Source organism: Battus philenor, unplaced genomic scaffold (genome assembly GCF_028537555.1).
Source record: "Battus philenor isolate CCGP_79_NKW_IND1 unplaced genomic scaffold, ilBatPhil1.0.hap1 SCAF_11, whole genome shotgun sequence".
Taxonomy (NCBI): Eukaryota; Metazoa; Arthropoda; class Insecta; order Lepidoptera; family Papilionidae; genus Battus; species Battus philenor.
The window spans coordinates 1,925,237-1,952,984 of record NW_027181673.1 but is presented as its reverse complement, the minus strand read 5'-3'; the positions used below and the strand labels follow the sequence as shown (position 1 = coordinate 1,952,984).

General features: G+C 33.0%; 1 protein-coding gene across 1 annotated transcript in view; it reads right to left on the bottom strand.

Annotated features, from left to right (window-relative positions):
• Positions 1-66: 66 nt before the first annotated feature.
• The window catches only part of LOC137931318 (acyl-CoA:lysophosphatidylglycerol acyltransferase 1-like), a 430,599-nt gene continuing 402,917 nt past the window's right edge, over positions 67-27,748 (bottom strand). Inside the window, exons 3-6 of the mRNA XM_068774783.1 lie at positions 9,608-9,744; positions 3,410-3,546; positions 1,319-1,509; positions 67-343 (exon numbers count right to left, since the gene is read on the bottom strand). Coding sequence (XP_068630884.1) covers positions 113-343; positions 1,319-1,509; positions 3,410-3,546; positions 9,608-9,744 — 696 coding nt within the window. The 3' untranslated portion in view covers positions 67-112. The remainder of the gene's footprint in view (positions 344-1,318; positions 1,510-3,409; positions 3,547-9,607; positions 9,745-27,748) is intronic.

The window sequence follows — 27,748 nt, the reverse complement described above, 5'->3', positions numbered from 1 at the left end:
AACTAAATTTACTTTACTTTTAAATCTATAAGAAATTTCAATTAAAAACTCATAGAGGACAGCAAAATTTGAATTAAAAAGATCGTTCACATTTATTCACTAAACATCCTAATTACCACAAGTGGTTAGATATCTCGCAGAGTATCCTGTACTGTAAATATGTTGAAGCTATAAAGAATAAATGCAGTATTAGATAGCGTAGATTATCCTGTCTAACTTGTCGGACTATTTCAGAATTCCCCGACGGAAACTGACCGGTGCGGTAAAACTCTTCTAGCAGTTTGTCCTTCTCTATAAACCTGTCATAAAGCCATTGAGTCATTCCTTCTGTGTCAGATGGTACCTGCAAACAATAAAATAACATTTGAAATAGACCACACCAATTTATTTCCAACAGGACCTAAGCTCTCTGCATCCAGCTTCTTCCGAGGACAGAGGACCAGGTGGAGGTTCCAGAAGCTTAAGACCGCAACCATCATCTGTTATGCTCACCATCCGGTATGCCTACTGCCACTTATACTTCTCAATTTCTTTTCTATATCTATCCCTTTCGTTCGTTTACGAATCTCCTCATCTGTGATTAGATCTCTTAAAGGAATCTTAATTATAACTGTCTCATTGATTTATTTTTAATTTTATTACATAACAATATAAATACATTTCAATGTAGTATATTATAAAATTTCAAAAAATTGTTATTTTATAAAGCCTAGAGCAGTATTTATTAACCTTTTATATGTTATGCCTCGTCTTAGTCTATCTAAACGTATTACGCCCCTCTATGTAACATAAATATTTTATATATTTAAGTGAAATGATTAAAGATATCTCGAGTCAACTTTAGAATTGCCCTCGTTAACAATCCTCTAGTGGGACGTGAGCCCCACGTTAGGAAAAACTACCCCAGAGTAATATTTAGTAGATACAGGCGTTACCTCGCGGAAGTCCATCCTAACTAAGAAAGGGAATGCGTGTTAGATCGACCATTGCCAAACATCTCCTGAGGATGCCCCGTGGAGGGGTGAAACACATGTAGAGTAGATTAACGGTGGTAGTTGTGTTTCGCATTGTGTTTTATATACAGGATCTATATTATTCAGACATTATACTCCATGCCTTTGATTGTAAAAATTACATGTATAATTTCCAACATTTTTTTGCATGTTACAGTGTTTATTGAGTATCTTATAAGTTATTTAAAACTAATTACATTCAGATAATTATTCTGAATATTTTCGTAAAATAATAAGTGTCTTGTTTATTTAATAATAGATAAATGATAGAAGTAAATAGATGATGTTTATCTGGAATAACTCACCTCATTACTGGGGTACAATCTGTAATGCAAATGCGTGGAACAAGGCGGTCTAATGCCGCATACAATGTCTTGCAGGTGTAAAGGAATCCGATCGGGATATGCGATGGTCACGTCTAGAATCCATTCTATGCTGTCCCCCGATTTGGTGTCCACCACCATTTTGTTGGTGCTGTTTTGATTATAATTATTATCTGAAACAGATAATGAAAAAAATTACAAAGACTCTTTTAAGGCGTTTCTGTAACAGACTAAAAATATACAGAGTTTATTACGACATTAAATATTTTCATGTTTTAAGTAAAACTTATTTGATAGATGCCTTTATATAGGATAGATTGATTATTGTTGTAAAAGCTATATAACGCTGACTAATAATAAATAATAAAATAAAAACAGAGGTAAAGATAAAATTAACTTATTCAACATTGGAATTTTTAACATAACTCTCATTGAACGTCATTTTTTTTTAATTTTTTATCTGTTTCGATATTGAAACAATTCTGCTTCGCAAAGTGTTATAGTTGTGGAGAAGAAGCAGGAAGAAACTCCACAACAACACATGTTTTACTAGAATTTTACAATACACATTTATATATACATACGTTTTTTCAGATATGGCCTTATATATGATATATCATACAGTATGTGACATAATGATAACATAGTAAAAAAGCATTTTCAAAACTCTGATAACTACATATTAAAATGATTTTATATATATCTGTCATTTACTTCGTTCAGCCAGAAATTATTGCGTTGTAACAGAGGAAAAAACATCTAATAGATTCAAGCGTTACTTTGCCGAAGTCCATCCTAAGTAAGAAAGGGACAAGTATATTACTACTTCCGCTATGCAGTAGTAGCTATATAATAGTCCTTTTCTTACGAAAAAAATATTTTTATATTTCACAGTGATCACTTTATAAAGGATGTTTGTAAATAGGTGTGAAAGCCGCCAAAATTTTGATGACATATGGGCTGTACATTGACCCCTTTAAAGCTTTTACATCAATAACCTAACAACCTGTATAAATAGGTATGTTATTATATTTGGCTAAATGTTATTACAATAACCGATTTAGTAGTGGTTACCCAGCGATAGAGGACTGATACTTGTGATCGCAGGTCGCGAGTTCGATTCTCACTTTGTGCATTAATTATATAGTATTTTTTTATATTTTTGAGGACCTCTGGTTCCATCCCTATTTATGTAGGAACAGGGATTTTATTTACTATATTAAATTTTTACTTCCTTTTATTATTCTCATTCTCTTCTGCCATTCAATCAATATCTAGCTTTCTGTCTCTCTCGTTCCATAATTGAATGTATTTTTCTGTCCCGCTCTTTAAACCTTTCATCCATCCTCAATCACTGCAGCAAGAAAAGGACTAATATATAGCTTCTTCCGCTATGTAGCAGTAGTCATGCTAAGCGGAAGTAGCTATATATTAGTCCTTTTCTAACTTAGGATGGACTTCCACAAAGTAACGCCTAAATCTATTATATATCAATCACTGCAGTTAGGTCTAATTACTATTTATAATATCACAGATTATATTTGTATTTTCATCTTATACATATATCACAGTTCTTTAATTTATCACGATTACATTAAATTGCTATTGATTACAAGTTTCGGTGTTGGGCACCAGTATTCTCTGCGTACCATAATACCACACTGCGATCGTCAACCAACCTGCCAAGCGTGGCGATTATGATATATACCAGGGGTGAGCAACCTTTTTTGGTCGGAGGGCCGCAGTTTCAAAGACAGTGGGCCATGAAAAAAAATGTATATATTCAAGGTTCAAACCATGTTCTAAACGTAATTTATGTTCGTAATCAACCGATTTACAACTATTTAGACACTTTTATTATCTTTAAAGCCTTGATTCTAGCATTTAAAAAAAAAATTACTTTGCCTCGAGGGCCGCGGGTTGCTCATCCCTAGTATATACCCCCATAGATATAATTGAGGGAGGCATATGTTTCGCAGTGACGATGAGGTACAATAAAGAGAATATAAATTAACATATAAATGTCGTATCTTAATATAGTATATTGTATAATGTTCACACATTGTATGTAACCTTTTTTTGAATTCTCCTTAGAAGTGCTTGCACCTTCGTCTCTGCGCGGTCCAACTTCCTCCATTATAACCTTCATAGCACCGGCCCTCGGCAGCGACACGTATTCTAATTTTGGCAAATTATTTTTTTCGGCGAACCTAAAACAACAGAGGTACAATTAAAACCTGTGTAAACAATATAATTTTTATAACAACGTATTATTTGCGTAAATGTAAATACACGTATCAAATTATTGTATTACAGTGTTAATACAGTAATATATACACTTAGTCTGGTCATAAATACTGTTATAATTAAAAATAAACAATATAACATTTTTGAATTTGGAATCTGTCATTCTATTTTTGCTTTTCATTGTGTTTTATTATTTCTCTTCATTGTGTTTTATTATTTTACAATATATTCGCCAATATATTGTAAAATACTTCATGGAATTAAAAAATTAGTGGGATAAATATAGAAGCAAATCACTTTGATTACACTACATTAAGAAGCTAAGATTCGAAAGTTAATTTTTAACATTCGCCTTACGCTTGGTATCAAGTCTTATATTGATAGGTAAAATTAAATTTCCTCTGTTTGTAACAGTAAAAGATCTTCCGTCTATTTCGTGTTCGTATAAAAAAGGTGATCAAAGCAGTAAGAGGAAAAAACATTCTGGACTTCAACAGAGCTGAAGACTGACAGTTATTTAGTCCTGATCTTATATCATTGTTTTATGATTTATGTTTAGAGTAAGGCTTGCTCTAACGCCTTAATTTCGAGTTAGTTCTAGTTCTAGAGTGCGTGCTGCTATTGATATCTGGCCTCTGCGTTTAATGTATTTGAAGGTTTTATATTATTATATTAAACTAACACGCTGTAAGTGTAATAAATGTTATGTACAATGAAAGGAGGTCTTTTTACCTTTTTTTTATTTGTATATTTATGACAAGACGGTATATTTATGTGACAAACTTGTCTAAGTGGACAAGATCCATGGCGCATCATATGACGCAACTGTACACGGTATTTAATACAATCCCGTGTAGAGTACTCGATGACAAAAATTGTACATCGACCTTTGGAAAAAGACAATCGGCTAATTTTGGCTTAGTAGAGCACTATCTCTGTCCCACACTACCTATGTGATGTTTTGTCAGTCGTTGTATTTCGTGCGACAGAGATAACGCTCTACGAAGCCGAAATTATCCGATTGTCTCTTTCCAAAGGTCGATGTGCAATATTCATCGCCGGGTACTATAATGATGTTACTAATTTTTGTTCAATTGATTTACACATGTTTATAATTTATATGATGAGGATTTTATTATATTAAAAACTCTTTTTGTATTTAACCATAAAATTAGTAGAAGAAAGAATATAAAGTTGATTAATTTTTAATTATCTTTACATAATTTATTTACCTTTTAATATAAAGATAATATATATTTATGTTAAAATATTAGATTTTATATTAGGCTATTTAGTAATAAATATAAAAATTTATTGTGTAAATAAGTTTTAAATTTTATTTTAACAATTTTTTAAGTTTAATATTGTTTATGTCCAAAAATCTACTAACATAATTTCTTTTAATTTATTTATTGACATAAATCGTTATACCTAATTTGTTGAAGGTATTAATGAAATCGAAATAGGTTTGTCACAGATCAGGACACCAAAGTCCTGTTTAGAGTCCTCGCAAGTTTAATTTTCAGGTCTTATTTGAGACTTCAATCTGTTTCTAAATTCTATCGAATTAGGATTCTTATAGCTTTCTTCTTTTGATTTACACCTGTGGTTACATTGAATTAGTTTTAAACTTAATAATATTTAAAACTAAAGTATCTGTATGCAGGAATATATTTCTTAAGACAATATTCCCCGCGCAACCAGTTGTCTAAGTAATGGCTTTGTATGTACATATGTTCTTGTGAGATAACCAACACATAAATTCGGTTCGGCGCCTTTGAAACTTGTCCCAGGCGACTCCAGTTTGTACTAAACGACTTTGCTCGTTACTTATCGACCCCGCGTGTGTTACTAGTTGCTACAAAATTCCGCCATTCCTATGTACCATAACGCGACGCATATGTTTAAAATCTCTCTCTTCTTCTTCCTTCCCTTTTCCCTTTATTTGGGGTCGGGACTCCTTATCAATTTGCGCCAGGCCACTCTATCCTGGGTTGTCCCTGCATCAAGTTGAAGGGTTTCCAGTTCCTTTCTGATATTAGACCGCCACGTACCTTTTGGACGCCCTCTCCCTCTTGGGAATTCTGGGAGGCTTAAGGCAGTTTTTACCACGTGGTCATCTGGTTTTCGTTGAATGTGCTTATGTTTTAAATCTATTTGAATTAAATTTGAAAATAATTACATTCTCAAAATTAAACACCACATGAAAGCGATCCCGCGTGGGCGCCATAATTAGACAAACATTGGACTGCACTCCTATCTCACAAATGTGTAGTTCTTATAACAGAATATTTGATATACACCAATATCTCGCTTGGCGTCGTTCCGTTTTGCGTTTTTTTGAAAGTTGCGTCGCTGCTTAATAAGTACTGATTTTCACTGTGCGTCGTTAGATTTTCGAGGTGGCGTTGTTTTGGGTTCGAGTCTTTAATTTTTTTTTAATTTTCTTTTTTTTCCAAAAGATGGCAACACTTTTGTTACTAATAGCGCCATGCCATCTATACTCGGGGATTCCCTTTTTAACTTTGTTTTGCTAATTTTAGAGTTCAGTTTCAATTACGTAGTGTGTTGTAATGTAGTGTGTTGTGCTTTTTTTTAAAAGAATAATAAATGTATATATATTCTAACGTGTTGTTTCTAGTTACAAAAAAAAGGTATATATTTTTCCAATTTATTTATTGGCAGAGTTATATTATTTTTCTTTTTTAAATGATTCCTTTGTTCATTTTCTATTTAAAAAGTTGTATTAACGTAACCCTGAAACCTACCTTCAATCTTTAAATGGTTCGCTATAGAAAATCTTAATTCACTTTTTGGCGTTTCACTTTGCGTCGTGTTTTTTTGGAACGTAACCACGACGCAAAGTGAGGTATCGGTGTATAGTGTTTAGAATTTCAATGTATTGCACTCTGAATAATTGCCTTGCTAAAACTTAGGAACACAAGGCGACTATCTTTGTAGTCCACTAGGGAGACGATGTTCGTAATTCTATATACTTTTACCCAATTCTATCTCACGGTGGAAGTCGACCACCAGATGCACTACGGTGAGCCAGACTGTTCACTAACTGAACTAAGCCATTGTCAATTTAATGCGATAATTTTAGTTGGAGTTCATTAAGTTACGTAGTCATTGGTTGTGTATTTTTTTTTTAAATTAATGGATCCTGGATACGATGACGTCATCCCGAGGACATGGAATCGCGACGGCGCCTATCATCTCCATCTCCTCCGAAGCAATGACGTAACTGCATTACCGATTGTATGCCGTAGAAAATCGTAACCCACTCTCGGCGAAGTAATTCAATACACCGTTAAACGCCTCACGACAAAATTTGCATATTCAATTCCGTAACGCGCTGCAAATGGAGGCTCTCGCGCTACGTATCGACTCATATATATACATATATAGTTCACCTTTAGTAACATAAATGTACTTTTGATATAATTTTGAGATATAATTAAGGTAACGTATTAATTCTTATGGCAAAAGCTTCTTGTTTCGGATGCAGCATTACCCGCCTATGTAGAACTTTACAAGATTGGTTATATCTATGAAAGATATGAATATATACCTAATTTTATGTAAATTAATGTGCGGTACATTCTACGCAAGTTAAGAAAAGGACCAATATATAGCTACTTCCTCTATGCAGCAGTAGTCGTGCAATAAAGTGCACCGCCCGCCAGCCCGCTGATAAATGCGCATGCGGCAAACAAAGCGAATTACACAACTACCACCGTTAAATCACTCAACACGTGTTTCAACCCTCAACGGGGCATCATCAGGAGCAATGTAACACCGATTATTGTCAAACACAGAGTGACTGCCACTTCGCATACGCATTTATCAGCGGGCTGGCGGTCGGTGCACTTTGTTGCACGACTACCACTGCATGTGCGGAAGTGGCTAAATATTGGTTCTTTTCTTACTTAGGAAGGACTTCCGCAAGGTAACGCCTGATTCCGTTAAATATTGAAGTTCACTATCAGCGTTCAATATCTTTCGACCATACCGTGTGATAATTACAAAACCGTTTCGGAGATTATTTTATTCTTTGAACTAGTAACAGCTCAGCGTTGTGTATTTTATTTATTTATACACCAGCAGTACATACATATAAATTAAAATTACAATTAAAATTTTCGTAAACAATGATTCTGTCTGTTATATGTTCCTTTATTACTTTGCAGAAAGATCAGATCAGATCACATCAAATGAAAATAAATTGTTTAATATTATATAAAAATTGAAGAGAAATTTAATGCGCATAAGATGAAACATCTGCTTTGGGAATTTAAACACCAAAAGAGCTTTTGATTTAAAACGTTTATTGCGGCGCATGATTTTGAAGGCTATGTGTTAAAAATAATTAAAATTAAGAATCTGTTATAGATACGGTGAATTATTAAGATAGTTTCTAAAAACCCCACAATCAAGGAGAAAAACTTACCTTGGATGTTAATATATTAAATAAGGTGTTTACGAATAAGAAGTAAAAGAAAGGGCACTAGTTAAACTGTAACTGAGGCTGTTATACAAGGTATTGTTTTTTTTTTAAAAAAAAGCTATGATACCTTACGAATTATGGTGATGAATAAAATGTGATGTAGGAAAGATATATGAAAATGTAAAGCAAGAAAGATGAAAAATAGAAGAATTGTAAATCATAGCAAGTGAAAATGTCACAAATTATTTTATTCGTGAGTAATACGGGTACAGGTAATATATATATATATATATATATATATATATATATATATATGCGTGTGTGTGTGTGTGTGTGTGTGTGTGGGTTTGGGTGTGTGTATATACATACATATATATAAGTTAGATTTAACGTGGATACACTATGGTTATATACTAAATAATAATTTTCAGCTTATCTATTATTTTTTGTAATTATTATTAAAAAAATCACAAGATTTCCCATAAATAAACATTAAATCGGGTGATAGGGCAACTAAATCTCATCACGTATATTTAAAAGTATTGACATTATATATATATGTATATGTATATATCATATATCATATTCCAAATGTTTTTACTCGTCTTTCTGCATATACGTACTTAAAATATTCTCAATTTAAAAATCTCTGTTAATAAATAACGCGTCATTAATTTTAACAATTTGTCAGAAATTATTTTATTCGTGAGTAATACAGGTGAATTTCCGAGCAGGCGCGGCATCGACCTCCCACATCGATGTACAAATGTCGAAACCTAATGGCGTCATAAATGATGAATGAATACAGCCGTAAATTCGATGGAATTTATTTTCAAGTACTCCCAGCCTCCCACATATATTTTATGTTTCTATTAATTTTCGTTGTATTTCATTTGTTACAAAATGTGACGTTTAATTTAAAAATATTTATTTCTAGATACTTCGATAGACTTCATTTATTCATATAATTATTCACCATGGATCATTTATACATTGCGTACGTAATAAGATCTTAATTTGATAAAAACTAGAATCAAAAAGGAACTTTCTTATACTAGCAAATTTTTAATATTGTGTCTCCAAAATTAAAGAACACTCAACAGACCCATTACCTATACAGCAACTTTTATTGGATGTACTTTTAACTTATCTGTAGTGCTGATCTGAATAAATAAACGGTGACTTACTTGTATATATATGTTTGTGTGTGAGAGAGAGAGAGAGAGCGTGGCCCAACGCAGTAATTTCTAATTATTTCGATAGATGGCGCTATTAGTCTATTGCCTCGCGCTATCGTTATTCTAGTTGTCACACCGCTTTGTGTTTTTGCACCAAAATTTTTTAACAAGTTCTTATTGAAAGTGTTATTATTGTTGTGTTGGTAAATGCCTATTTATTTATTCTATCGCTAAAGTTGTATTGTTGACACTTGCTTATACACATCCTTCAACTTAAAGCTTCAAGGGTCCCAAACACGATTAAATCTAAGAGCCTATAACAACTTTGAATAGTTTTGTTAGGTCCTTCAAGGAGAACGCTTCAGTTTGTCGATACTGCGACAATGGTCAACTTACCTCTGACTTATCTCCCTCCTCTTGTGCAAGAAGCCGCCCTCCGGAAACAACACCATGAAGCGACGTCCCAAAGGTATATAGTACCTGTGGATGTGCTCCCGGAGTTCCTCCAATGATTGATCTCTTTTCGCTTTACCCTGGAACAAGGAATGGAATAGAATATTATAACTGAATATTTTTACAGCCGTCTAAGTTTCTTAATAATAATTTCGAAACTTGAAAAAAACATACGACTTGTATACATTCATCTTGGAATATGGATTGGGAATACGTATGTCAGAATTTGCTGAGTCATTTGCAGTCTGGCTTTTGCCATGGGTATATTAATACCTCGCGCTTCTTAAAGTGTTCGACGATATTAGATTGGAAATAGAGGATACTAGAGTCACAGTTTTCAATGACGTCAGTCACGACATTCTTTTGTCTATCCTCTCCCTATCTTTTGATCTAGCCTGTAGCATTGGTACTCTTCCTAACTAACGATTCGTTCTGAACAATGTGTTACTATTTTTCTTAACTTCACTACCCAATATCTTCAAGGACCGTATCGTCTTTACGGCGATGTTTTGCGGTAAAATAAATAAATATCTCGCTCACATTGAGAACATTTCGGACAATTTCAGTGCGAAAGCACCGAGCGGTTTGACTACCCGACTAACGATAGCGCGAGGCAATCGACTACCAACGCCATCTATCGAAGGCATTCGAAGTGAAAGCGTAGCGACATACTCGCTCATTCTCTCTCACACACACATATATATACATACATGTCTGTGATTGTTTATTTATTTAAGTATTTACACCAGCAGTACACATAAGCTAAAATTATATTTATTTGATGTTGCCGTATGAATAGTTATTCAGTTATGTGACGTGTTCCTTTACAGGCGATACAACATTAAAAATTTACTGTATACAACATTGCAGAAAGAAAGATCAGACTATATAAAAAAATTAAAAGAATAAAATTATCGCACGTAAGAGGAAACATCTGGCTTACGACTTTAAACATCAAAACATCTCTTAATTTGCAAATATTTTCTCCGGCACGCAATCTTTTTCAAGGCTGTACTTAAAAATACTCAATTAAAATCCGTTATGTGTACAGTGAATTATTAAGATGGTTTCTATAGACTGTGACAGTCGCGTGAGATATAGAGGGCGTAACTGGTGTCACCAAAAAAATCCCAGTCCTTTTATATTAAGTAAGAAAAAGAACCAATATTAAGCCATTTCCGCACATGCAGTGGTAGTCGTGCAACAAAGTGCACCGCCTGCCAGCCCGTTGATAAATGTTTCACCCCTCCACGGGGCATCTTCAGGAATTATGTTACACCGATTAGTGCCAAACACAGAGTCATAGCAGCGCGTGTTTAGTGGTTTAACGGTGGCAGTTGTGTAATTCGCATTGTTTGCCGCATACGTATTTATCAGCGGGCTGGCGAGCGGTGCATTTTGTTGCAAGACAACCACTGCATGTGCGGAAGTAGCTAAATATTGGTCCTTTTCTTTCTCAGGATGGACTTCCGCAAGGTAACGCCTGATCCATTAAACCTTTTATATTAGTCTAACAGCGTTCCAGTCTTGACTACGTAACCTCAAAAATAGTTCCATATTAATGGATATCTTTGCTTCTTCTTTGTAGCTGAAAGACGACCAATCTAGGGCATAGGCTTTCTTCAAACATCGCCACGATAACTGGTCCACTAGCCCGCATTCAGCAACTTTCCGCGATCTCTATTATATCGTCAGTCCGTCTAATGGAGGGTCTACCCACGCGCGTCTACCAGCTGATGAACTATGAGAACCTTTCAGTTCCAACGGCCATCAGTTGCACGAGCGACGTATCATGCCCACTGCCATTTCAGATGAGCTTCTCATTGGTGACCTTGAGCCTTCTTTGAGGTCTTTCTTAAACGACCACATATATTAATTCGATATTTAAATTTAACCATTTGGAAATCTATAGACCTTTGTTCAGCATTGGGATTCCTGCGGTTGAAATGATGATAAATGTGGTGACTATCCACATCACTCTTTACTCCATTCAAGGTTGATTGGTATGAAATGAATCACCATCTCCTCCTGTTAGATTTATGTATTAAGTTTAAATAAATAAAAATAGAATTAAAAAGCAAATGGATTGATGTTTTCTGCATCATTTAACGTTTGTTATTCAATCACCCCGTCCCCTGTTCATCGGCTCCGAATGCGGGTACGGGACGTCAGGGTTTGTATAACATATTATACAATGTATTAAGAATTAATAGTTTTTTTTTTCTTTTACGCCAAAAGCATAGGGAGGCGCCCTAATGGACCTCACTAACGTATGTTTGGTGATAAAGCATTATTTCAACCCTCATATTCGGTGGAATCTATTAGAATTGGAAATGTAGGTAACGCATTTTCATTATACGTAATATACATTATTACAATAAATATTACAGTCTGCTAGAACGAGCTTTATTTTCACCTATTCAAAGTTTTCACACTCATTTATAATCAACCTGTATATACTTTGAAATATGTTACAATTTTTTTTATTAAAATACGAAAGGTCAATTACTTCTGATAGTACAAAACCTGTAGAGATATATAATAAACAATGATTGATTTTAATATATAGTTATCATTAGTTTTTGTATAAAATTAACCAAACAATAATCGACTGTGAATGCTATAGACTCTCCTCTTTAACGTTTTTCTATCTAAAAGTAATTGATTAAAATTGTTATTCACTTCATTCACATCGTATACAATAAGAGTGTTTAGAAATTCTTATGTTAGCTCAATTTGTTCTAGTTAAATCTAAGTGTACTAAACAAGATTCAAGAAGACTCCACAACAAACCGAGTGAAGCATCAAAAATAAAATCAACGAACATTTTCTTTTTTATTTGATTCGTACACCGCAAAAGGTAAAAAATTGAAATAAGAAATTGAATTAGTTTTATTTATAATTTTCTTCAGTTGCATCTAGCTACAAAATAATAAATTTATTATCATAACGATAATAGTGATTTTCAGTTATTAGTTACGGTAAGAAATGGCAACATTTATATCACGCGAACTCTGGTGAGACAAAGGAAAATGTTAGTTAAATGTTAGACGTCTGAAACGTTACATTTCAAATGCTGAGAACAAAGCATTCGCAGCCGTAATGAAATTGTTACAGATTATCCCACATCCCAGCGCGGTCCAGTAAAGTGGCGAAAACCGGAGAAAATATTTCGACACGCTCCCACGGTTTTCCACGCTCCAATAACTTTAGACATGAGCATTCAAATTCAAACATTTAATATTATTTCATTTGAAGTTATTATGAGGAGTTTCTATATAAATTTAAAGCTTCAGAACGAATTGTTATAACCGCTGTACTAACAATACTTGGACTTAGTTGTGCGTTATTTTTAGATCAGTGCTTATTTTAAACTTTCATAACTTTAAGATAAATAATACTATCTAATTTAATTCCGGTCTCTATTAAATTGAGCTCTAGCATATTTCACGTGATATATATAATTTTGTTATCAAAAAGTCAGGTGAATTTATTTATAAAATGGAAATTATTTCAAACATTTTCATTTCCTTGAAAGTTATCCCCGTCCGATGACAACGCACCTTTGCTAACGCCTTTTTCTGTAAAGCCTTCAAGACCTTCTTCGATTCAAAACGGCGTTTCCGAATTAGCTTTTTAAGTTTGCTGAATAGCCAGAAGTAGCACAGAGCCAAATCAGGATCAAATACTTTGAATTTTTGACAATTTTTCTTTAAAAAAAAATCTGTTGCGATTTTGGCACCAATCGAAACTTGACATGTTTGAGACAAATTATCCTTAAAAATGGTGGGCTGAATCAAATAATATTTCAAATGTTGACAAACAATAAAGTTTATCTGCGTTATTAATGCCCAGGAGTTTTAAAAGACAGTTCTACCTTACTTTTTAATCTCAGAGTGTATCACTATAAATGACTATAAATGTATAATAATATGATTAATTCATTAAAGAAATATCAATTATATATAAAAGGACACCTATTTATATTTTGCAATGTATGAGTCTCTTTTGAGATAGGGGTTAATATTGCAACATATTTTAACGGTCGTGTTTGTTTCACCTAACAGACGCCCATTACAAGGCCTAGGCCCCACCCTAAAGATATCTAAAGGGTGATATATCAGATTTACATTCCTGGCAGAAGGATTGGCGATGGCAATATGTTATCATGGTACGCAAAGGATGCTGCTGTCCATCCTCTGGAAACTTGTTTGTGAGCAATGACAATCCTATATATGATCAATGCATAAAGTGTTAATTGCATTAGATTGTACCCCGAGAATTGAACCCGCGAACTACGATCTCAAATGTTAATCCTCTACCCATTGGCTAATACTGGTAATATTCTAGTAGAAGAACACTGTTAAAAGAGAGACAGTTTAATTCTTTTCTCTAATTGATTTACATCTTTTGACGTATGCAAATGACGATGTAAATCATTCAAAGTTCAAAATAATGTTAATAATAAAATGTTTCTAAATAAAATTAATAATCAAATCTCTGTCAAAAGTAACGACAACCGCAAGCATTACCAACTTCGGCTTTAATCCATCGCCTTTGTAGTAAGAGATTCGAAATGTAAATGGAGAACGTTTCTCTTATCGCTATTTATAAATAAATTTAATGCCGAAACTGTCATTTCGTAGAGCGCAGAACAATTCGTAGAGGCGCCCGTAGCGCCGCCCATTATCTTTTCAACGGATGCCGAATAAGGGGAAGCCCCGCAATTCCGAACTCCGCATAACTCAATTTCCTGGTTTTAATTGACGTGCGCTGTACTTGAGTAAACTTTGAACGAGCGGTGTTGGGACGCACCTAACGTGTACGGACGGTGCCTGCGCTAGTATGCCACTGCCGGTGGATCGTTTGCTTTGGAACGAGTTAGACTAATTAGTAACTAGCAGATCTCACGCTCTAGTGGGTATGAGGGGGATTGTTTTATCAATCCCAGGATTTACGTAGAGCATTGTTCGTCTAGTGGTAAGTACTTTCATTTATTAATTTCCATATTATTTATTTACAGATGTAAAGAAACTAGTTTCTTTAATAATTCTATTTTGTATTGTGCTGCGCTTAATGTCGGTAAAGCAGCGGCTGTTTAACCTTGACACTTTATAGATGGCGCTGTTAACAATGGTGGTATGATGGCGTCTATTACGAACGCTGGTCGGCAAAGCAGTTGGTATTTGAGATGTTAAGGTGATAATATAAAATATTACAGAATAATTTTTTTATAGGAATCGACCATTTAAATAATAACTGTATGTGATGTTTCTCTGTTTTCAGAATAACACATTATTGTTTACTTGAAGTATATACCTACGTAGTTATACTACTACGTATAGTATATATATGTACATATATATATTTATATATATATATATATATATATATAAATATATATATATATGTATTTATACATATGTATATATATTTGTGTCTTTCTCAGCTTCAAGCGCCCTTCCAGAAGGTAGTACGTCTTCGATATATTGAAGATTGGATCACATGTTGAATGTTAAAATCCAACTGAACTTACGTGAATATTTTGGTCCTGGACTCGTGCCGATACGAAGAGTATACAACAGATTCAGACGGATTTTTTTTTGATAACCGTTTTCACAAATAGCCTTCATAGATTTGACTTGATTCAGTCTAATTATTATATTAATTAAAATGCTTCTACTGAAGTAATATTCTTTACTAGTTTAAGTTAAATAAACCTTTTATACTTTCTGCTTTTGAAAGAACACCCCCTGCTCCATGGGCCTCAAAAGAAAAGATATTCATCGATAAGGCGAACATGGCGACCTCCACTCACATACTGGCGTATAATCTGAGGATAGCAATTTGGAGTAGGGATTAAGAAGTGGTAGCACGAATCGTAATATTAAAAACTGCACATTGATAAGACATCGTGGAAATCGAACAAGACAAAAATGTTTTTAGAACCTAAGAATTAAAAAAAAAAACGGAAATGTTAAATGTATTTGTAAAAACACAGGCATATACACTAATGGCTGTGGAATAAAGAAAACATCGCCACGATGACCGGTCTCGCGATATCCGCATCAAGCGACATCCGGTTTGTGGCTGCCACTCAAAAACCTTTCGGCCCCTCGGTCATCGGTTGCACGATCGACTTGCCAACTAACACTTCCAGACGCTCATATATATTTTTTTAATTTATTGCATGTTAATGGAGAGATATTATAAAAAAGTATATTTAAAAAGCATACACAGATGACTTCAAAGTAGTTAACATTTGTAATACACCTATCCCCCGATTTACACGGTAGATACGTTCCAGAGAAAAACGTGTAAATCGAAAATTTTAAATTTTCAAATCTAAAACCGTGTAAATTGAAAAACTTTGCAGCAAAAAATGCATAATTTTTGGTACACAGAAATAAAAATAAAATGCATTGACAAGTTAAAATATTTAATATATTACAGAAACACGTTTTTTTTTAAATTTAATTACAATACATTAAACAGAAGAACAAAAAATAAAACCAAAGGTGTGTTACTATCGTTTATCACTGGGAGAAATAACTCTCATTCTTTTTTTGGAATCGAAGGTTCGAATTAACTTTAATCACTCGAAGTTATTTGTGCCGATTCGATGTTTAAAGCAGAAATGTTTACATTATGAGAGATGGTAATAAAATCGGTTATTAAAACAAAAAAAAAACTTATTTGGAAAACCGTGTAAAAGCGAAAACGTGTGAAACAAGTACCGTGTAAATCGGGGGATAGGTTTACAGTGTTTAGTTGAAAATTCAAATTAATTATTATACGCTTTCGACGTAACTCTTGAAATTCTCTGCTTCACTATGTTTTATTTTCAACTTTATCTACGTACCTAAAAGACAGATCCTACTTCTTGCAAAACAACGTTTTACACTATGATCATCTGCGTGTTGCAAATTGAAAATTCGGTTTTTACTCCTTTGTGGTTAATCATCATATGTAATTAGCATTGTCGATTAGAAGAACAAACTGAATTTAAAGAATGTGTTAGAGGTACATTATTTGTTTCAATTAATTTTCCTTTTTTAAAGTCTGTCATCATTAATATATATGTATATATATAAAGTAAATATAAATATATATATATATATATATATATATATATATATATATATATACTTCAGGAATCTTTTTTTACTTTGGGGCATGCATACAGAATAGTTAGTTATAGGTGCAAAAGTTTAAAAGAGGTCAAACAAGGTTTTAAAGTTTTAATATTATTTATTTATTTAACACTTCTAACATAATTTATTTTTAGCGGAAAACTAGACGCCGAAGGCTTTCTCTATATCTTCTCTACCTTAACTATTTAGGCGTTGCAGATATAAATTAATAAAGGTAATTAGTATTATTGTAAAGATTAAGTTGTTTATATTTATTTCCAATCAATCTATATAAAGAGATCACACTAATATAAATAATAATAAAGAAATGATCACAATAATTTTCAGCAGTACAAACTCTGCAGGGTTAAATGGTAAACAATATAATTAGTATATTTATGTACCACAGATTACTTGACGACAAATTAGCTATACATTCACCCGTTGTAGATTTAAAACCATCACCATTTATTATTTTGTAATATAAAACATCATTCATCATACAAATATATATAAACACACACATACATAAAATATAACACCAAAATGTTTTATTGTATCAAGATACGTTCGTGTTAAGCCTTCCGAAAATATCCGATGTGCGTCCGTCCGTATGTAACATACGTCGGAACAAATGAATGTTGGGCAGAAAGAAAAATCACCCGCGAAACGTTCGTCAGCGCGTCGGCGGGCGTAAATAAGCAACAATTGATTGGGTATTGTGGTGCCGCGATGGACGCGCCTTCTTTAGAGACCGGGTCGACGGCCGCCCGATTAAAAGACCCGGGGCTCCTGCACGACGGTGCAGTTGTCCACTACCCAAAGTTTACGTGTCGACACTATTCTATATTTCACTTCCGTTTCGACACGTTTAATTTTCAAAAAATTTACGTGTGATGTATGGTAGAAAGTATCTACTGGACATTTAAATGTTAAATATAAAAAAAATAATTTATAAATGATTCAAAAACAATCTTAAAAATTTGCTATATTTTAATCTTAAAATTAACACATAGTATGTACACATTAACAAGTGAAACATAAATTTAAAAAAAAAACAATCGAATTTAGTGTAAAAAAAATTTCTGCTTTATTAAAATCGTAACCAATGTGAAAAAAAGTTTAAATATCATCGCATAGAACTGTATGAAATTTTTTTTTTCCAAAATAAATTATTTTTAAACAGTTAAAAATTATTTGTATATATAGGTATGACTTAAGAGAGTAATAAATAGTTTAAATAAAATTTTGAACATGTAATAATTTCATCATAAATACGTCCACCGCTGGACATAGACCTTCACATAGATTAATATACGAGTAGATAGCATGTTTAATAAAAAGGAATATCTGTGTATATATACTCTAAGGATATATTTTAATATTATAGTCCCACGAACAAGGCGTCTTTTGCAATGATGTCCCTATTAACGCGTGTTCGTCGCATTTTCAATACGCTTCTGCATCGCGACGGCGAGAGAACGGAGGAATGGTGGCGTGGGAGAATCGAGCAAGTTTTTTTACCATTGTTATTGGTACTTCAAACAACGGCACCAATTCCACTGTTCACTCGACTGCTTACGTAAAAGCACCAAAGACAAAGTGTCTTATAATTTTGCTGCAATTGGTTCACCTTGCAACTGTAGCGATCGCAGATATTATTGTGTTACTGAATCGCGTTTGGACGCCACTGAATCGTGGCTATGTGGGCGTTGACGCACGCACGGGTCACAAAAAAGTCGATAAAAAAATAAAATGTGCAACTTACAAAATGGCTGTACCAAAGTTTCTTCTGCAAAAAGTCTCTTATTTATAATAAACAAAACATTATTGGATTATCATTTATAAAATTCAAAAGGCATTTTAAAAGCAAACTGTCAGATAATTATTGTTGATTGTCTGTCAGATTATTATTTATGCGAATATTTCAATGACAAGAATCATTGGGAATGTTGTCATTTTGACGTGAACGAGAGATTTATAAGGAAACACTACAAAGCAGGTTTTTTATTTTACTAAACAATTATCGATATTCTTCTTTTCAATCAATATACGCCTAGTGCATAGCATACCCACTTCTTCATAAAAATCATCACGATGACCGGTTTTGCCAAGTTCTAGATTGTTTATGCATCGTACAATATATATATATATATATTTTATTCCTATGTTCTATATTCCACATATATTAACGTCCGTGCCTTTGTTTTACGTTTACGTATTTTTCATGTCACAGTATTTACTAAGTTATTATAGTATCCTCATAATTTTTTTCCAACTTCAAAGTTATACTTTTTTTAAAGTAAGTTAAACTAACTTATTTTTATAATACGCCCAAACAATGTCTAGTTTTTGACATTACTATATATTTAGAGTTTCAATCTGTATTTGTGTACTGTCCTTATAAGTTAATTACAAATAAAAAATTAAATAAATAAAATCAATTCAATCAACTCTCAGCGTGTGACTCCAATTCCAAAGTCTATAAAATCTAATAACTCCGAATTTACGGGTTAGCTAATTATATTTAGTCATTAAATTATATTACATTTTTTATTTCGTGTCGAATACATTGGAAAAGCGCCGTCCAATCCGTCCATCGTTAGCGTTTTCAAAAGTCCTTCCGATGGTTCTAGATTGGAACTAGGAAACGTTCGCGCGGGTCGTTGCACCCGTGGGAAGCGTCGGATTCCGTAGTGATGCGCCAATATCGATATCTTTATATGGTTTTCTTAGTAAACCTATTTAGGGAACTGCATAAAGAAAATTCGAATAAGTTTTCTTATTTACTCAGGATTTATTCATCTTTTATTTGTGCAAATATGTGTTGGTGTATTTTATGTATTTTTTTTCATTTTTTTTTGCTTAATACAGAACATAAATAAATTATTTAGGTTTTATATACCTATATGTATATATATACTGCTACAAGGTATAGGCCTCCCATAAAGATCGCCACGATTACAGGTCTCTCGCATCTGCATCCAGCGACTTCCCGCGACAGCCTTAGTGTGGAGCCTTCCCATGCGTTTATCAGCTTATGAGCGCCATTCGAGAACCTTTCCTCTCCAATGGCCATCGGTTGCATAACCGATGTGCCCCGCTCACTACCGCTGACGATCAATCGAATTAAGTGGGTGATTTTAGTTCCTCTGCGGAACTTCTCATTTCTGATACGTTCCCGCAAATAAAGAAAAACTTATGTAAAAAAAAATCAAAAATTATTTTGCTATTTCATTTGTTATTAATTTTTAACCTATATTGTTTATATTATCAAAAAATTGCGGTACAAATGTAAAAAAAAGACATTTTATTTGAAAGAACTAATCATTATTAAACCATTGTATCAAAATATACGTAACATGTTTTGCGACGTTTTCAAAAACATCAAACAAGCGGTTTTTTTTTACCCATTTCACCTCGTGTTTGATTACAATTCACCCCATTCAGACAGCCACTCCTCAAAGTAGGTTCTTTTTTGTATTCTATTGTATTAATCTTGTAATGGTATCCATTGTTAAGGCACAAACCTTCTTTTAAAGGGTACGGAGTGATATCATGTACTAAAAGAGGTTAGTTTTTAAAAGTGGAACATTTTAGTTCACCAAGATTTTGGTTTAATAGTCCATATACTTATGTATTCGATCATTGAGAAGTTTTATTTCAATATATTAAAGTCAAATAAGTTTTGCTTGTTTAAACTTTTTTTTCTGGGTGGCCGCCCGTTTCTTAACGGTGAACAGCGTGGGAGAATCGAGGTTGGATCCGGGTCCCTCCTCGGCTCGCCTGTGGTCCGCGCTGCCGTCCCAAGCCGCATACACACAACATCAACACTACACAACTCTACTCGGATAGAGCGCTTTACTACATGCGAACATCTTCATGCAACTGGTACGCGCCAGTCCAGTTTTGTATATTTTTAATTTTTTTAATTCACGGATCCGTGAACTCAGCCCCGATGAAGCTGTAAAAGCCTTCGAACTAACAGCAACAATATCAACTGAGAATAGGTAATATAGAATAGGTATAAATCATTTCCTGGAGCCGTCATTGACGATACAGTCAAGATATTTCACATACCAATAAAACCTTCTTATAACAGTTACTTTTACAGCATTATGACTTATAGCATAATTGTCGTTTCAGTTCATTGACGCATTCTGCAAGGTATATGCCTCACCCATAGATGTTTACGTGAGAATATACCATATAAAATAGGTGAGGTCCATACCGTGAAAAATTGTACCAAAGTTTCGACTGCAAAAATATATTTGTAATAAATGTTATCAGAATTTTTGTTAAAATTTCGCAAAACACTATCGGACTAACATTTATAAAATTCAGAACGGCAAATTAAAAGTAAACTGACTGAAAAGGCATATGATTGAATGCACGAATATTTATATATATGACAAAAATCCTTGGTAATTATGTCGCTTGATTTTCCATCAAAGTCCATCCTAAGTAAGAAAGGGACCAATATTTAGCCACTTCCGCACATGCAGTGGTAGTCGTGCAACAAATTGCATCGCCCGCCAGCCCGCTGACAAATGCGTATGCGGCAAACAATGCGAATCACACAACCGCCACCGCCAAATTACTCAACACGTGTTTCACCCATCCACAGGGCATCTTCAGGAGTTATGTTACACCGATTAGTGCCAAACACAGAGTCCTTTTTGTGGTTCACTTTGTAAATGACTTCATAGATATATACACTTTGGGAACTTGTTCACCTCTATACATTTTTAATGTTTAATAAATAAATAATTTTATTTATTTCATGTTTCATTCGAAATTATTGAGTACACACAATACAATTTAAACCTCATTGAAACGTGACGGCTTGCTGTGATTCGTAATTATTATTGTCTATTCTGCAGAATGCGCTGGATCTTTGATCCCTGATTGGTAATGCTTTTCTTTGTTTTGTTATTGTTTGACTTTGATTCTTTAAAGTTTCTTAGTAAGATAGTTATAAGGTAACAATTGAAACTAATTTTAGATTTCTAAATTTGTACTTTCTTACTGCCCTTTGTTACTAATCTCCAATAAAGTAAAAAAAATGTTATAAAAACTATTCTGGTCGAATTTCTTTCGTCTGTACTTAAGGCATTTAATTCGTCAGTAAAGAACGTATAGCGAATAAATAAGTCTACGAATTTATTTTCGAAGAAAATAGATCAGTAGTACAGAGTAATGAAAGCTTCGATGCTACAAGTAAGGTTGTATTAACACGAGGCTTTCAGTTTCCAATCGGATCGAAAAATGTGAGCACAAAGAAACTTTTATTACTCTGTACGCTATTGTCATGTGGCCTCTGTCTGGGCAACGGATTACGTACGCTACATATTATCCGAAGGCAGACATTCCTAAGAGAAATTCTTTTTTAATATAAAATATTACACTGTATCTAATATCGATTATTTTCACATATATTCAATAATTCATATACATATGTGTGTACTCTTCTTTTTAAACGGTTTTATTTAGTTCGAGCCGTAAGCACCTTCCCTTTGTCAGATTGATCTGAAATTTGGTACACACATTTAATTTAGATGACAATACAATATAATAAAATCAATAACATTATAAATCTAAGATGGCCGCCGATACAAAATGGCGGATTACATATTTTTCCTTAACCCCCCCAATATTGGTATCAAATGAAAGGGCTACACTAGTAAAACACGATGATTATGTCAAAATTTAAAATTCAAGATGGACGCCGTTCCAATATGGCGGACTAGGTACATATTTTTTCACAACCACCACAATATGGGTATCAAAAAACCGTTTAACTTAAAAGTATTTTTAAATGTATTTATTATCAGAGGATCTACGCTCGGAAGAGCTGCGTCGGTTATTTTAATTCTTATATATTTCTGATTCGATCTCGCAACGACTGACTTAAGTGACACTATTAAAGTGTTACACTATGAAGCATTTTTATAGTACATGTGTGTACTTCTAATTGTAAGTCTGTATATGTCTATGTGTGTTTGTGTATATTTGTGTATGTGCGTTCACTACATAAAATATTCCGTTATTATTTTAATTAAATTTAAAACTCTTTATTGTTCATACTAGAAAATAGACGAAAGTACAATGTGCGGTTTTATCACACGAGGTAATTTCTTCCAGACAACCATAGTATGGAAACAATAAAGTAATAAATAACAGGTAGTTAACTTGTGTTGATACTGTAAAATTTTATTATTAAAATTATTATATTTATATGAATAACATATGTATTTATTCGCTTTGGTACATTTATATATCATATTTTGATATTTATATATATAGATTTTAGTAGCCATTAACATATTTATATGTGACTCTCTTCCTTCTCAATTTGATTTCACTTTTTTATTTTATATCTCTTGTTTTATATTATTAACTAGTTTCACCTGCCTTATCAATCCATCTCTGCATCGCTCAAGCGGTTAACTGGCGGAGAATGCCTTTGGCGTTAAGATCGCCGTTATACGAAAATGTATAAAAAGTTTTAAAATAAATAAATAAAATACATTATTATAAATACAATAATAAATTAAACTTTAAACTAGCTTAGATCGTACTTGCCACAACTTGTTGTATATTATATTATGTTCAATATTATCATAACAGCTAAGTAATATATTGTACTGAACTGATTATTAATTATTCAGATATATATGTACTTATATTTGAGTGTAAATGTGTATATATGTCCGTGTGTGTGTCTGTATGTGTCTGTGTATGTGTGTTCACTACAATATCTTTCGTTATCTTTACTATATATTGTCCAATAACAACATAAAAAACTAATTTAAATATTGTACTAAGCTAGTAATAAATTATTCCTTATGTTTGTACATATAATTACAAAGTACATTGTTACATTCGAGTAATTGTTCAGCAAACATCAAACGTAAGCTGAAATAACATTCGTGTATAATTCTCAAGAAAACTTAATGTTCGTGTAATTTAGATGACCCTGAATAATAAATGTTAAGTTATATGATTACACAGGTTATATTGGTTTTACATGTAAAAGCATTAAAATAATAAGTGTGTAGGTAAACCTTATTTGTCAGTAAAAAGGTTCAAAGCTTTTTTATTTTCATTGGTTCATATTTTCTTTTTTCCTCACCTTTCTTTCTTTCTAATTTTATTTTCTTTTATATTTCGTTTAGAATTCTTCTACATTCTTCTCCTGCAGTCCCAAGATATCTCAGATGTGTTTTAACTATCACATTACTTTACCATTACAGACTTTGTTACGGGTTTAAGACTTGCCATATCTAGATTTTATTTTGTTATTTTTAGTAAACACCTATATTAATTACAAATTTTATCTCAGTTGTTTAATGAATCACAGTATTGATTCGACCCTGCCTTACGTAACTGAGTCTTTTTACTATATATAACACCGTGTACTATTGTTCTGAACAACTTTAGAAATATGAGGGCGATGACCATCAAAGTTTTTACATCAATATATAATCAGCCTATATATAGTGTTTACTCTGAAATATGTTACATTAATCTATAATAAATATTTGCAGTGTGACGATCTTTAGTAACGCAAAGATCGCATCTATCTTACGCGAGCGTTTATTGCCTGCGCTGGCGCATCGGTCAACTTCGGCTATCTCCGGCCGCCGCTCGTCATTGTTAGCTATGCTCGGGAGGTAGACGAACGAACGGTAGAGAACGAACGAACGAACCTATTAGTTAGTGAACAAACGAATTTTGACTGCTAACGAGGATATTCCAAGGTATATAAATATAAAGTAAATACTAAATGATTACTTATTATTTATATAATAATTCCTATTTTAATAATATTTTTTTTCAGTATTATAATTACGTTATTTATTATTTCTGTAACCATTTGATTTTTCGTCAGGACGGTAGACGAACGAACAGTAGAGAACGAACGAACGAACCTATTAGTTAGTGAACAAACGAACATTGACAATGCCTAACGAAGATATTCCAAGGTTTATAAATATAAAGTAAATACTAAATGATTACTTATTATTTATATAATAATTCCTATTTTAATAATATTTTTTTTCAGTATTATAATTACGTTATTTATTATTTCTGTAACCATTTGATTTTTCGTCAGGGGGCACTAAATATTACAAAAGCCTTTACTTAAGTCATCCGTAGATATAAAAATTCCACCTATGTATAGTTTAATCGCGATATCTCTAGAACCATCAGGCTTAGAGATCTGAAACTTGGTAGGAATATTCCTTCCATCCAGTAAAGGTCAGCTATGAATTAACATAATATTTTAATGACCCATAAATGTGATTGAGGGGGGAACCCCCCTTTAAGTTTTCTTAGCGGATTGGGGACAGCTAGTATGATCTAAAGCAGGGCTGAACAACACGCGGCCCGCGGGCCGCTTGCGACCCGTTAAATATGCTTGCCGCTATATGTATGCGGCCCGCTATGCATTTATAAATTTATTTTATCGACTTTCTTTTATTAATTTATTGTTATAAGATTAAGTATAATAATAAAAATAAACATACTTAACCGAAACATAAAAAAATAAACTAAAATTCCGGCTGATATTAATCAGCCTGTATCAAAAGAACATTATAAAATTTCTCATAATTGGTTTTTCTTCTATTTTTTATTTTAATTTTGCATTAAAATTTTAATGCGTAATTTTATTGTTTTTAATTTAAATCTTGATTATCAATAAAGTTTGATTAATTATTATTATTTTACTATATGTGCGGCTCGCAAAAAAAAAATAATTTGATCCGTTGATTAAAAAGGTTGATCACCCCTGACCTAAAAGATATAAAATCAAAACTATATATACTCTTTGAAAATTTTTATCGAAATTCTTCTTCTAGGTCATGAAATGGTAAACTATATTTTCTACAACTAGAAAACTAAAATCGTATCCGAAGCCGTAAAATTTAGATAGACATTCGCGCAAATCGATTCCGCCCAAACAATCCTGCACTATCAGCATAGAAAACTTGAAGAGAATTCGTTAAAAGTAAAAATAAACTTTACTGATGTCTGCGAGCTTAACGAGAGCGACCATACGTAACTTTTGCCTCGTTACCTCTCTTAAGCGTGAGATAAGAGAAAAACCTTACAGAAGTATGTACACTCGCTGACAAATATACCTACACCGATAATTTTATTTTGTTTTATTTGATACATCGTTTACATTTATATATTTATTTATTATTTTCAGATATTACATTGTAATGTTATATTAAAAACATTTACTTATTTAAGGTCATATTTATAAAATAATTATTTTTAGTACTTTCTAGTTTTTAGATTAAAAATATCTTACAGCGAATTCTGTAAAATATATACGTTTTATGATAAAAAATTACATTTTCAGTGATGAAAAATTATAATATATACACACTGCGATAACTGGACCTCTTTGTATAATAATTATTAATGTTATTATTATATAAAAATAATATGATAAAAACTGGTACGATTTTATAATTCAAATAGAGATATATTAAATTTACCAATAATACCTTCAGACACACTTTAATGAGCAGTGGTATCTTAGCGGTAGAGGACTATCGTGATGAAATGTTATGCAATTCACACTTTGTGCATTAATTACTATGCAACTGATGGCTGTTGGGGTCGAAAGGTTCTCGAATGGTGACAACAAGACAGTAGACGCGGTGGTAGTGGTGGCAGTGGACGCGTGGTGGGTTGGCACTTGGTGAACTGATGACATAAAGTCGCGGATGCCGCTGAATATGGGCAGCGAAGGACAAGTCATCATGACTATCTTTAAGGGAGACCTATGCGTTGCAGTGGGCGTCCATCGGCTGAACAGAAGGCAAGCGGTAAAGGTCCAAGACTTGGATCGTATGTAGCGGATTTGATATGAGATTGCTAACAAAACAAGTTTCCAGATGATGAGCAGCAGCGTTCTCTGCACACCGTAATACCACATTGCGATCACATAGATATCTTCGGAAAAGACCTATACCTTGCAGTGGGCATCTATGACCTGAATCGATGATCACATAAGTCAGAATACTAAACTATCACTACTAAAATTCCATAATAACATTAAAAATACAGATTAAAATATAATTAAAATAGTTCAAAAGAAATATAATAACAAAACGGTGCATATTTTTTGTTCACGTAGTGTAAACAAAAGTCGCTATACGTGTTATTCTCGTATAAAAGCTGGGCTAATTACCTGCGGCCAGTTTTTTCTCTATTTTTGTTTTAATTGCACAGCGGACCGGCCCAAAAAGGAATAGCGCACTCGACCCCCTTTAAGTTTGCCTTGAAGAAACATATCGTGATTTTTATATTTAGCATTTGTTACTTATTAGCTCTATACAATTTTACTACGAATAATTCATTAAAAATATCGATTTATTGCTCATATGTTAGACTATTCAACGTCATATATTTAATATCTCTAACACCACATAGTTACATATGTCTAAATTAGTAAATGCACAACGTAATTTTTGGCGACGGGACAAAAATTCATCGACTCATCGATGGCGTTTACCTTTTTTCGAATAGCCTTCGTTATTGGGCGTCTCTCATTCCCCTGTCGTATCTGGGACAGGGACTTTATTAAAAAATATTTTTTTTATTGTTACTATTTTATTTTCGTCCTCCTCTCTCATCCTTCACAATTTCTGTTGCTACATCATCCCATTTTCTCTTGTTCTCTTCCTTTGATTCACAATCCTTTCATGCATCGACTTTTACTTTTATTTCCATTTCATATTTTTTTATTTTTTCTCTTATTACACCCGATCTTATATTTTTTAAATCTAATCTTAATTTTCGTTTATAGTCTCTTTGATAACTTTCCTGTAATTATCTAGGAATTTGTGGCGGGTTTTTTATCTATCTATTAAGAGGCGATGGTCCCACTTTCCACCAGTTCCTTCACCACTACTTCACACTCATATCT